At 36.9% G+C, this 13,716-nt stretch overlaps 2 protein-coding genes across 5 annotated transcripts in view; one reads left to right on the top strand and one right to left on the bottom strand.

Annotated features, from left to right (window-relative positions):
• Rpl13 (ribosomal protein L13) overlaps positions 1-13,716 on the top strand; it is a 169,483-nt gene that overhangs the window by 113,876 nt on the left and 41,891 nt on the right. The gene's annotated exons all lie outside the window — the stretch shown is intronic.
• Positions 1-13,716, bottom strand: part of LOC145933977 (ubiquitin carboxyl-terminal hydrolase 48) — a 54,313-nt gene that overhangs the window by 7,077 nt on the left and 33,520 nt on the right. For all 4 annotated transcript variants that reach the window (XM_083034078.1, XM_083034079.1, XM_083034082.1 and 1 more), the window contains one exon: positions 690-774. In XM_083034078.1, coding sequence (XP_082890204.1) covers positions 690-774 — 85 coding nt within the window. The remainder of the gene's footprint in view (positions 1-689; positions 775-13,716) is intronic.

Raw genomic sequence — 13,716 nt, 5'->3', positions numbered from 1 at the left:
ATACATTTATTTCGTATAATTTGTTTCAAATGTCATGTGCCAAGTTGATTATTTTTGCATTATTCGTCTATATTAATATAATAAAGTTAATGTCGCGTGTGATTAACATTTGGATGTTATGTAAAGTGCCTTGCAATCGCTATATTCAACTGATTAATGTATGCGCTATTTTAATTAATTGTATTTTTATGAATAAATGCCACGAAAAAGCAGCAAATAATGAATAAGAAAGAAGACCTGCAGTGGCATCTTTCTTTAGAGCGATGATGGAGTAACTTATGCGGTAAGCAATTTATAATTTATTTAATTTACTTGTTACTTGTGAAATTTTGCTCATTTCTCTCTATAATAGTGATCCATTTGTATATCATCGTATAATACATGTGTGTTATAAAATGTTCTCAATGTTTTCTTATGTTGAAATATACCTATATTATTGTATATTTGAATAATATATACAAATATTTGATATAAACAAGGTATCGTGTTATAAAAATAATTTTGATAACGTCTCAGCAATATAAGTAAATATTTATTCGTTTAGAATTAATGAACTTATAATTCTCGCTTCAAGAATGTTCGAAACTTTGAGCTGATATATTATATGCATACGCATATGCGTGTATTATATATGCATTACATATTTTTTTTCCTAAAATATCCATGCATTAAAACTTGTTGTGACTTACCCTTGAAGCCTTTCTCTGGTGATGTAGACTCGAAATTGTGGACATCGGATTCGACATCGGTTTCATTCTCTAGAGGTGCATCAATCTGAAACAATAGATTGATGCGATGCATATAGTAATTGCAAAAGAGAAAGAAAGTAGATTTTTTAAATATATTTTCGTGGTATAAATTTTTCTATATAATGCATGTATTTATGACTTGTAATTAATGATATAATTGAGATTATTATGATCGGAGCAAGATAATATAATTAAGATTTTTACATTATTTCATAATTTATTCAAAGTAGTTTTAAAGACAGAGAGAAAGACACATTAAATTTAAATATCGCGCGCATCAGAGACACGTGTGAACAGCTGCCAACGGTTATAACAGCATCTTCCCACGCGTTTTCTCGAAGCACACATGTGATCCACCAATCTAAGCGCTCCTTTAATTACACAACTGCGTTTTGGGTCTCGTGTAAATATATATTACCTATTACGATACATACACTGCTTATTATAATATCGTGATATAAAATAATGTTAATATTACATGCAATATTTATACTCGTATATATAATATGTATTACATATATACATACATATTATATGTATGTATAAAAAAGGCAAAAAAATACTGCAATTCGTATTTCTTATATTCATATTTATTACATGGAATATATCGTGATATTGATATAATAGTTAGGGCAATTTTATTTGTTAGATAATTAGCTCTGAAAATATTCTTTTTTTATGAGATCAAATCCTATGTTTGACAACAAAAGATAGAATTATTGGAAAAGAGTATCATCTATTACGATACAGAGCTCCATCAGTAGAAAAGAAAAATTTCGAATCGTTTGGCATGGGAATTCGAATACGTAGCATACACGTAGGTGTGATTATGCCTCTCAAACCCTTTTTCCCATAGAACTAAATATAGCGAGTGTCATCCGATGGCTTGGACACACGTGTCTCATGCGACAACCATTCACATCTGGTCGTTGTTTCCTGCTAGCCATAGCATATCTTCTGCAATATGATTTATTTTCAAGTATAGAATCCCAGAGATTCGCTGCGATAAGAAATAATCGCGGCGAGTCAAAGTGGATAATCAAAACCAATCTGAATATACAATGTTGTACAAAAAAATAAAGCAACGCGGATAGTAATAGTTGTAATGTGCAATTATAACACGTGCAAAAATAAGAAGAAATAAATTTAATTTTTCTTTTATCAATAAATAAATTTTGTATACAAAATATCAATAAAAATCAATAAATATTTTAAATTTTATATATATATATATATATATATATATATAAAATACATAAAATAATATACTAATAGAGAGAAGTCTTAATTAAGATATTCACAAACTATATTGATAAATTAAATAAAAAACATTAATATCAATACAAAAATCTCAAAGTTTTTCTTGAAAATATCGTCGGAAAATCTGTTCGATTAGCCAGGCGTTATTTCTTAAAAAGTTTTTCTTAAAATAAAATTTTAATTTTAAAGCAATTATATAGAATTATAAAGTTACGTCAAAAAACTTGAACGTCATCGTCGACATTGATCTCATTTAAGCGCGATCGGGAGAACACATAGTTTCCACGAGACGGATTCCCCGAAATTCCTTTCTTTCATCATCAAAACATTATTCTCAGGCCTTCTATCTCTCTGTCTCTCTCTCTCTCTCTCTCTCTCTCTCTCTCTCTCTCTCTCGCCCTTCTTTGTCCCTCGCTGATCACGAGGAGAGCGTGTAGAGACAAAGATGAAGGAAAGGAAACCAGGTAAAGAGCATTCTCTCTACACGGGTATACAGCCAGTTTTGAAATGCTTGGCAATATAGTGAGTTCGTTATGAGGTTCGCCCCGATGTGGTATGGCTCATAATTGTAGACTCGGGGTTTGAACCGTGCACCTCCAGGCACTACATCCTCTCAGACTGACACCTATTGTCCGTAGGAAATTCCGCGGATATGCTCGAGAACCGTTTTAATCGTTCGTCGGCGAAAAGGATGAGGTTGTACGATCATCGTTCGAGTCGGTCGTCGATTTTTCGCGAGCGGCCGCGATTCGGATCGGGCGTTCGCGACTTTTTGCCGAAAGCGGATGTCGGTTCGCAAAGGCAGAAAAGTAAGGCGGACGCGGACAAAACATTTCATGGCCCGGCATGAAAATTATTAGCTCGAGAATGTCTTAATCCCCGGCAGTGAGCCGAGTCCCGCGGTCTTCGGCTTAACATAAATTTTTTTCCGGTCGGGGCATCACCGAGAAAGAGAGAGATACTTCAAACGCGAGCCCTGACGGTCTTGCGGAAAGATGCGGCTAAGTGCTGGAACGCGTTTGGCGCAGTTCGGCGCATAATGTAGGTATGTGCAAAACGTCGAACGGCACCCCGTTTATTTCCAGGTTAATGTATGTATTTAAAGTACGGCTGCAATGATGCACATTTTTTTCTTTACGGATCGAGGTACCAGAATACTTTATGTTTCTATCATCGTCACTTTAAGAAAACGAGCATATATGATTTTTTTCCATCAGAATCGAAAAGAAGAGAAATACACGAAATAGTAGACGTAAAAATTATTAGATACATGTTTCGATAGTAAAAGAAAAAAGTAAGAATGTGTAGTCTAAGCTAAGATATATTTTCCGCTCATTAAATCAACAATTAATATCAATGAAAGGCCTGTGTAACAATTAAATGGCTTTCAAGTAAAAAAAAATTATACGAAATTAAAGGAAGAATTATAAAAAAGTAAAATAAATATTATAATATAAAAAAAGAAAATAAACAAATCTTATTTCATTGAAAGACCAACTCATTAAATTAATTAACATCGTAGATTAGAAAATTTATATTTTTAATTGAGACAATGATCAGTTTTGTTCTTTATGACAATATTTTATATTCCTCCCTTCCCTTTCTCTCTGTCTCTTTTTCAAACAAGTTATTATTGCATACACATATTTTTTTAAATACGCTTTGTAATTAAACATATCTCAATATAAAGGAACATATGAAATAATAAAAGATATCCATTTATAGCATTCTTGCTACAAATGAGTATCTTTTGGATTTACTCAGACATCATTACAGTAGAAGTCTTAAGTTATTCTCAGGCTGTCCTGAGTTATTTATCTGTCTGCACGAAGGAGGGTGAATCTTACCTCCTCCTCCTTCTACCACATCTTAATAGTACGAGCCACAGAGTTAATAAACCGACATAACGGCAATTCTCTCGAAATATCTAGCTTTCTTCAATTTTTGACTAAAAGATTAATCCTTTTTAAATTTTATTTTACTCTTAAACAAAAATATTATCTGCAACAAAGAGATGTCTGAGAAAATATATACACACATTTAATCGGAAAATAAAAATTTTAAATAAAATCTGTAATCAAAATATATACAAAAAATGGGACTTTTATTTAGAAAATTTGGAGTATATTTGTGTGATCGAATATAACAGAGAGAGTATAAGAGAATATATCAGGAAGATTTCACTGTTTACGGCTAATACTTCAGTTTATTCGTTTTCGAACAAACTTTCTACCGTAGAAAGTTTCGAAAAATGAGAAAAAAAAACTGCAAGAAGACTTAATACAAGCTAGGTTGGCGGAGGACCGCAGAGTGTATAAATTCAAAGTAGATTAATATTGTCTCCGTGGCTGTCGCGGCGCCAAACTTATGGCGCTAATTCGACGGAGGAATTATTACTGGGGGCTTGCCTCGAGTCATCCTCACTGGCACCCGCGTGTTTTGCGAAAAGGGGACATCTTTAATAGAAACCGTACGTGCTTCACGGGATTCCAAGCAACGCCAGTCTGTTAATATTCGAACCTCGGTATATCGTACGGAGGAATTGTCTTGATTTTTAATAAATATTTATTCGCGGATTAATTTAACGTATATTACACAGACAGAATTGTGAATACTTGCTTCTTCGTACTAATTATTACATAATTATGAACGTAACTTATAAAAGTTAGAAATTCATTCTTACTTATCTATTATACTATTCACACATATCAATGTGCGAACATATTTAGCTCTCTACGATATAAAATCAGTATTATTTCCTGTTTAATACGATTACATGAAAAAAAAGCCTGAGCAAAGCGGTAAGCTCAATAAGCGCGGAGAGAAATGGCTTTTCGGAGGTCTTTTAAGTAAATTAAGGGCACTTAGCATTGTCTTTTGTCCCGTGGAGGACCAAAAAAAGATGGCAGACTACAGCTGTTTAGCATCCTCGATGAAAAACTTGTTAGTAATTATTCAAATTATTTTCAAGGGTCACACTTTTCGTCGCCGACCGGAGTCGCTACGTGGCGGATATCTTTATATCATTTATATGTTTTTATACCGACTATACGAAAATCAAAAATCATAAATCACAAACAAAATATTCAACATGACAAAAGTTTTTCTTATAAATTACATATTCCAGAATAAAAAAAAAACATTTTTAGTCTATTTATATTTTTAACTTTAATTTATTTTTTATTTGAATTTATATTTTTATATTTATATTTTTTATATTAAAGCTAACATAAGTTTCATTCTTGATATTGTACGAGACGTCTATAATCCTTATAAAACAACGCAGACGCAAAATCAAAATAACGTGATAGGTGTCGATATAAATGTGAAGAACAAAAAAAGAAAAATGTGTGTGAGAGAGAGAAGGAGGAGAGATATTATAGGTATACGATAGAAAAGGAGGTGAAGATTAGGTGGAGAAGAGACGCTTTTTAGACAGTCACTGACATTACGGAGGTGTTGTGTGAGAAGTGACTGATGAGTTTTCCGCTCGATTGGATAACACTCGCCCGTTTCTGGATTTTTTCCAGCCCCTTCCCTGCAGCACGATGACGTCTGACCTAAATCCGTAAAGCTGACAGAGCATTGAACGTTACGCTATTGCATTGAACCAACGTTACCGTTGAATTTTCTCTGCAGTTTTGCGAAATAGCGAAAAAAACGGAGAAGAGAAACACGATCGTTTCGATGACGATGTAAGAAATCCGTGCGATCTAATCCGCAGCTCGATATTTTATTTAGGCGCGGCCCGTATAATATGGATGGTCTAAACTCTAAACTACAAAACACGGGAGGAGATATGTCGTCGATTGGACGAATGAACCGTCGCGGACTTTAGGCCACATCGTTCATAAAGAACGGACTCTGGCTTCCGCCAGGGACAAAGACTGCCTTCATCACCGGGCACACCGTCCTCTTTGCCGCCGTTGCTGCGCTTCTTTAACGTCGATATAGACGAAATTGAGCAACCGCATGTTGTACGATGACTCTCGTCGAACCGCAAGTAAACGTCAAACACGCGCGACGAAAAAAATCATGCAATAAAATATTATATTTGAAGGTAATATCTCTCGAAAAGTTATCTCAAATTATGACATCAAAAAAGATGCGAGATTATATATTCTTCCTCTTTTTCTTCTGATATTTAGAGTTAATTCAGACAGAAATCTCTAAACAAAAGAAAAAATTTTGATCCAAACGTCTATTATTTACATCTGCAATTTCGATGAATTTATATCATATGCTTATGTTTGGTCCTATAATTAAGAGATATGCTTCATGTAGACTATCAATTCTTTAAATGTATTTATTATTTGTTGGTTGCACACATCGATCCTAACAACGGTAGATTCGTTTTTCCCCACGATAAGATATCTTTTCGCTCGTAGTAGTAACGCTAAAGGGGAGGAGAACTGGCAAATTGCAGAGCGTTAGAGATCGCGAGCGCGATTTAGTCCCGTGGCCACGAGCGGGAGACGAAGAAGGCGGCAGAAGCAGGGTGGAACGGCGGAATCACCCCTCGAGGAAACGCTCGGATAGTCCAGGGTGGTCTTAGCGTGTCGCTTAGCACCCTATCTGCAGGGATCTTCTGTCGGGCCAACCCCTACGGAGCTCGTCTCTCTTTCTCTCTCTCCCTCTCTCTCTATCTCGCTTACGTCAGTTTTACTGCCTCTCTTTCTCTCGTGACGCGCTAGACTTCATGGGGGGCTGCGTTTGTCGTGAGCATTACTCACTTTCTAGACGCCTACTTGCAAGCCCTACCGAGTCGTCGAGTTGTCCCCGAGGCTCAGTGACTACATTAGGGAACAAATCTTCCTCCTCTCGAGGCAGCCTCCCGCGATTCGAAAAGCGACACACGCTGCTGGAATGGATTGTCCGGTCAACTTTGCAGTGACCGACCACTTTCCACATCATCTACGATAGCGAAATGTCCTTGCATACCATTTGTCTGTTCATTCAATCACATACTGAATTTAAACTTATGTTCTCTCTTCGCTTACGTATAAATTCTTCAATATTAAAAATTAATTATTCGCGTATAGGCAAAATTTAATACAATTTAGAATTATTTCAAATATGTTAATTTCTCCACACAGATGTCTGAGATTTAAAAAAAAATTTTAACGTTCTAGTAATTTTTCTTATCTAATTGTCATTCGATTCCTGATATAGAATTATCAAAAATGCATGATTATTTCCTAATTGATTTGAGCGATTTTATGGGAGAAACGCGTATTAACGATTAAACTTTTGAGATATATTGTGCGAAAAGTCATTCGTTTCGTCGCGGAAACCGTTTCGATTCGTATCGTAAGAGCTTTGAAGAATTCCGCGGCTTCCAAGATTAACGAGATCCACGTGTCCGGTATTATCGGCACGCACCCAAGACCACTTGTTCGAAAGAGCAACCTGTAGAGGCTGGCATACCGCACGGTTCGCAAGTGCGTGCGGCATAAGGAGGGAACGGCGAAATTCAGGGTTAACAGCGAAGCCAAACATAGAACCGAGCGTATGTGGGAACACGTGTACGCGTCCATAAATATCTCGCCATAACTCCACGCTCTGAATGCGATAAAGGAAAGTTTCCACGGAAGTTCGGATAATCAGGTCTTGTTCCTTCGCCGCGCCGTTTCGATCTGCTTCGATTAATCTTATAAATGATAATAATCTCTCGCGAGATTGCAGCTGGCGATCGTTCCATTTTTCTTATTTAAGTATAAAGAAGTTAAAAAAAATGTTTTTAAATCTCAGACATCTGTGTAGAGAAATTAACATATTTGAAATAATTCTAAATTATATTAAATTTTGTATATACACGAATAATTAATTTTTAATATTGATACATAAGCGAAGAGAGAAAATATTTTAAATAATTTATAAGAGATAATGTTAATCGATGTTTTTTTCTGTAAAAGTCGACTCAAAAGTATTTACGAAAATTCGATTACGAATTAAATACTACCGGAGAGAGAATATACGGAATTCATAGAAAGTTGAGAACGAAATACTTTGAGATCGACGTAATAAAGTACGCTCTCTTTCTGGCGGCGACCCTCATTCAGGAGCCGCCACATGTCTCTCCGCGAAAAGAGTAGCTCTTCCTCGCGTCATCTGCGACGAGACGAGACGAGACGAGACGAGACGAGATACAGAAAGAAAGAGGGAGGAGAACACATATCGAGAAAGACGGCTGGCGAAGAGAAGCAGAGGCCACCGAGAAGCCGAAAGCTAAACCCGCCAACGTGGATTGGCCGGCCGAGGCGAGCCGTTAGTATCAACAAACAGAAGCTTAGTTGTTACCGCTGCGAGAGCGAAAGGGTTAAGTGGACAGGATACACGACACACGGTTACACGGGTCTTAGGCGTGCTTTAAATTGACACCCCTGTTCCGAATCTCTGTTCTTAAGTATCTTTCTTTTTTTACGACATCTCTGTGAATTCAACTGATATCATTGCTATAATTACGATAATTGTGAAATAATATAATCGAAATACACAACATTTTATCTATAAGTATAGAAATTTTCTGCAAAATGTGCTCTATTCAGCATCTTTATTCAGAACACACAATTTCACCATATATACGAATTCGCAAGACGGCGGAAAAGGGCGTGTAACACGATGCAAAGAATGCAGCATCCCACCCTCTCGCTGCAACCATAACTTATTCAGCGTTTAAGGGAGCTCGATACGAGAGACATCGGAGAGGGAGGAAAGGGAGAGCGAAAGGTGGAGAAATCAGGCTCATAAATCATAGCATTTTCAGATTTCCTTTTATCAGTGGCTCTCTAACCGTACTGGCGTTCGCGACCACCGTTGACCCTGCGCCATAAATATCCCCATTAATATTAACTTAGGCTCGCCTAGGAGAGGCGAAAATCGCGCGAGTGACCGAAACGCGGAGCGGACAGAAAAAAAAAACGTAGCCTAAGGGGAGAACGAAACGAAAAAAATCTCGTATGCCAGGGACGAATCTCATATAGGACGCAGCTGGGAATTGGACAGCATCCCGAAAAATTCATGGACGAGCTCCGGAGTTCCGGAGAAGTCCGATCGAGCCAAATCGTTGCACCACGTTTCTGTTTTTTTTTTTTTCGCCGAGAAGAAATATGAATTGATTACTGCTGGATAGATTCTCACAGATACAGGGTGCTTTATTTTCATCTTGTCACGATTTAATTTCAGAGTAATAGAAACGATAGAAAATCACGTTTACGAAAATTCCAGTATCATGTTCAACATTTCTCTCTCTCTCTTTTCGCTCTATATAAAGTATCCGTATTAATATTAACTATTAATAATAACGTGAATGGTTCGCGCGATATCTCTAACGTTACACCGATAATGAAGAAGCCGATAGCGAACTTTTTGCGCCGTTTCATTCTTCAACGTCTCTCGAGCCACACTTTCTTGTCGGTATCACGGCATGTATCACCTGTCGTCGAATGACACGCGGTCCACTCTCTCATCGCCTCGCACCGTTAGCAGGATCGGTGATCGACGCAAGAAAACGTAACGATAGTGCGAAATAGAGATTATTGCACGATATGCGAATGAAGTGTTAAATTCGCACTAATTATGCTACGTTTCTGTAAAGTCACGAAATGTTTCACGTAAAATTACACCTAAGCAAAGTAGCATGAAATAACTACAAGCACAAATAAAGCGCGGTTCGCTATAATTATCGTAACTAATGCCTCGAACGCAATGTAACGCTCTGTTCCGTTCTCGGTTAAAGTTTCTCCACTCGAGGAGTATCCGCTCGGAATTTCCGTAGAATCCGCCTCGATTATTTTCAACACATTCAGGAGCGAAATCGATGACGATGACGATGCCTTTTAAGCCTGCATCGGCTTAATTGATTTATTTCTGAGAGGGTCCACGCCGCACTCCGGATGAAACGCCGCGATCACCCTAACGCGAAAAAGGGGCAGCCGAGTCCTTCCGAAGGACTCTTTCGGCTGCCCTTTCTACGATCTTATCTTCGGAGGCATCGATAATTAGGGGCGATAATTACAGTGTTCCGGCTACTGACCTCTAGCTACCGGTCTTTCGGCGATGAAAAAAAAAAAGTGCCGACGATAATCGTCGCTAATGCAACGTTGTAATATCTCGATGTCCTTGCCGATGTCATCGTAACCGGACAGATGAATTATTTAAATCCGCGAATGTTAATTTTTTTCTGGTTGTTCTCACATACACATATTTTTATTTTTTTTTAATTTATAAATTTTTGTAAATCGATAAATTTTTCCTAAATACAAAGATATAATTTTTTGATAAATCGATGCAAAGAGAAATGAATTTTTTAATAATTTCAAGCGAATAATTAAAAGTCCATTAGTCTCGCCACTTATGTTATTAGTGGAATATACTACATGAAAAGGTCAAATGCCAATAGCACGTTATTAAAACTTTTCAAGACGCTTATTTCTCACCTCTTTAATGACTTTACGCACATACTTAGATTATTTTCTGTAAAAAAAATTATATTTATATTCATTTATATCAAATATTATTTATAAAGTCTTATCGTGCGCGAAAGAGAGAATCTTCGGCTTTTTCTTATTTTTTTGTTTAATTATTTCCAAATATATATTTCTTCCATCAGAGTATATAAAGTATAATTATAAGATAATTATATTGAGATAAAATGCATCTAGTGTTATTATTACCTACTTTAGTAGGATACTTCACGGCTTATATAGAAAGAGGCTCGATAAAGATTTACATCTTGAAAACCGAAGAGCACTAATTCAGAAAGATGACTTTTCGGCCGGTCAGGTCTGGTTGTTATGATTCGATTTTAATGTCGAGTTTACCAACGTGGATAATTGTCGCCATTACCTGCACGAGAGAGCACATTTACTGTCGTTCATCGAAGAGAGCGCGGCATGGTCTTGCTTTAATCTTCCGTGTAAACGGGATCCTCGTTTATTGGCAGGATATAGTAGATAGAGGAAAAAGTAAGAATAACATAAGCGTATCCACTTTCTAGCTTTTGTTTACGAAAGAATTTATCATAAGAATCTCGAAAACAATAGATAAAATGATGAAATAAGTAATTTTAATAATAAGAGTGTAATAAAACATTTGTCATGGCTAACAATAAGCTGGTTGAAAAAAATCTTCAATTATTAATCTCACTTATTAGTAAATGTACTTGCTATTTCTACTCATTATTTCTAATCTTTTTTAAATTTTTATCCTAATTTTCCTCTACTGTGCAATAGAGAGAGGGAGAGAGAGATTATGAGAAATTAATTGAAGAAACACTCAACTTTTAAAATTGATGGATTTAAAAACGAGTTAAAAATGAGAAATATCGAGCACGAGCAGGTACAAAATTGCGAAATCACGAGGTTCGCGAGGTGCATAGGACCTGACCGCATGACTACTCCGCGTGGATCCACGACGGATCGGCATATTTTGCGGGCCGGTTCCAACGGCGGCACGTACCTTTTTATCGTGGCCGCGGCCCTATCGGATGTTTCCAATTTTCTGTTGGCGCTCGTGAAGAGGCGACCGAACCGAGTCCTCCGTCATACGGGATTCTCTCTTGTGCGAGAAAGCGGGGTGAAGCGCGACGAAGGATTGCAGAATGAAACGGGAGGAAGAGAGATACGAGAGAGAACGAAACCGGGTACGAAAGAAAGAGGAACATAGAAACGAGGAGGAGGAGGAAGAGGAGGAAGGCGAGCGCGTCCAACGCGGACATTCGTCACACGACATCAAACGCGGGTGCCGCCCGTTGGAGACTCGAGCGACCGACTCTAAAGACCCCGGTCGATCAGCCATGAAGAGCAGTCTGAGAAGGAATTGCAAAAAAATCGGGGAAAAATTAAGGATGGATCAAAAACAGTCTAGCCGTCCGACATTGTGCACAACTTGTGCAACTTTGTTGCTATTCTTTATCACCCTTATTTTCTCCTTGTCCTCGATTCACGTTGATTATGACGTTTATTTTATCAAAGCGCGTTAAAATGCATGTCTTCATTAATAATACTTATTCTTAATATCATTATTTTTAATACGATTTTTATAACATGATTATGACTCATACTTTATTTTAAAAAAATATGCATGAATTGTGAATTAAATAAAAATGCGACCTGCTTCCGCCAAGAAGTTCGAAAGTTCATCTCGAGTTTGCAGTTGAGAGCTTCGGAAATTGCGACATTTTTAGCACATCAAATGCAATAACAATAACTACTTGGAAAAGGATTTATTTGCAACGAAGAAAGATCGATTAATCATGACGTGTAACGTGCTCATAAAAGCGCACAAACAAACTGGATGGTGGAAAGGAAGGGAACAGTAGGGAGCGAAAGTGACATAAAAGAAAAGAGAGGACGATCGACCTCGCGCGACGTAATGTCGTTGATCTCCTTCGGTCGACCGGATCAGCGAAAAAAAAAAAAAAGATAGTGATATAATGTAGATACGTAGCAAGATATATTAACTTTGTACTCCGACGACCTTGAATTATTGCACGGACGATGACGGAGCGGTAGCTGATATCTCGCGAGACACTCGATCACCGATCTACGTCGCAAGTCATCCTGATCATTGTGCGTGCCCCACGATGCTGGACCGGTAGCAAAATCAAGGACTAACCTTGCCTGAAACGCTTTAATCCGTTCTATCCGCCGCGGATAGAATATCTTGACAATTCTCCAACACACTGTCTGATATCGTCACAAAACGAGTATAAGAAAAGCAAAAGAGATTAATTTCATCGCCGCAAATTTATTCTCTTTGAAACTCCTTTAGAAAGGAAAAATTAATCTAAATATAGAAAAGTAATTTTTCAAAATAATATATTAAATATTATAAAATTATATTTAATATATAAATAATACATTAATATATATTTAAATGATTTTTCAATAATAATATTTCTGCGATGTTTAAATATTAATTCTGGAGAATACTTTAAACGATATCACGTAAACATAAAATTTCAAAATAACGTCAAATTGACACGCGGAAATTTCGAGGAACGTAATGATTGTCTAATGAAAACGTAGCAAACGTAGTCTTTTAAGCGCGGAAATACGTACCGATCATTGCCTAATTCCATTTTACGCGAAATAAATTATGCTTTTGAACCGCATAAAGTTCGTCGTCCGGTGAACGAGCAGATTTTACGACGGTAGATTTCGCGAAACAATCTCGTTCTCGAGGAGCTTCTTGTGCATGTTGGGAGCCGGCCCACGGTTATTCGCCTAACCGCAAATAATTATCTGCCCGTTATGTACTTTTCAGTCACGTTATGGTTACGATAGTTAAAAGCAACTAGAGACGTGCCTCAAAAGGATTTATCACCGTTGTTATAGAGAATCAATAATTTCTTAATGTCTCGTACTGCAGTGCAAAATTCTGGAGCAATCGCATCAAAGTTTACGAGATAAAGATACAAAATCTTATGAGAACATAGAACGTAGAACGTAGAAGGAAAATGTTAAAAATATATTTTATTATTCCTGATTCGATATAGAATTTGAATCACGTATTTGAAGGACAAGCTAATGAAGTCGTTTATCATAAATGAAAAACAACGTGTACGAATGTGATAAAGGAATTTTTCTGCAAACCGCAAAACCTATCGAAGCGTTTCAATCGATGGAAATATTGTCAGGTTGACTAAACTGGATTCCCCAAGGCAAGATAGCAATTATATAGAATATTCGCAGCTAGTGCAACC

The sequence above is a fragment of the Prenolepis imparis genome, unplaced genomic scaffold (genome assembly GCF_030444845.1).
Source record: "Prenolepis imparis isolate NDT839.2.m4 unplaced genomic scaffold, iyPreImpa1.0 SCAF_3, whole genome shotgun sequence".
Lineage (NCBI taxonomy): Eukaryota > Metazoa > Arthropoda > Insecta > Hymenoptera > Formicidae > Prenolepis > Prenolepis imparis.
Note: the sequence above shows the minus strand (reverse complement) of the source record. Positions and strands in the feature narration are given on the sequence as shown.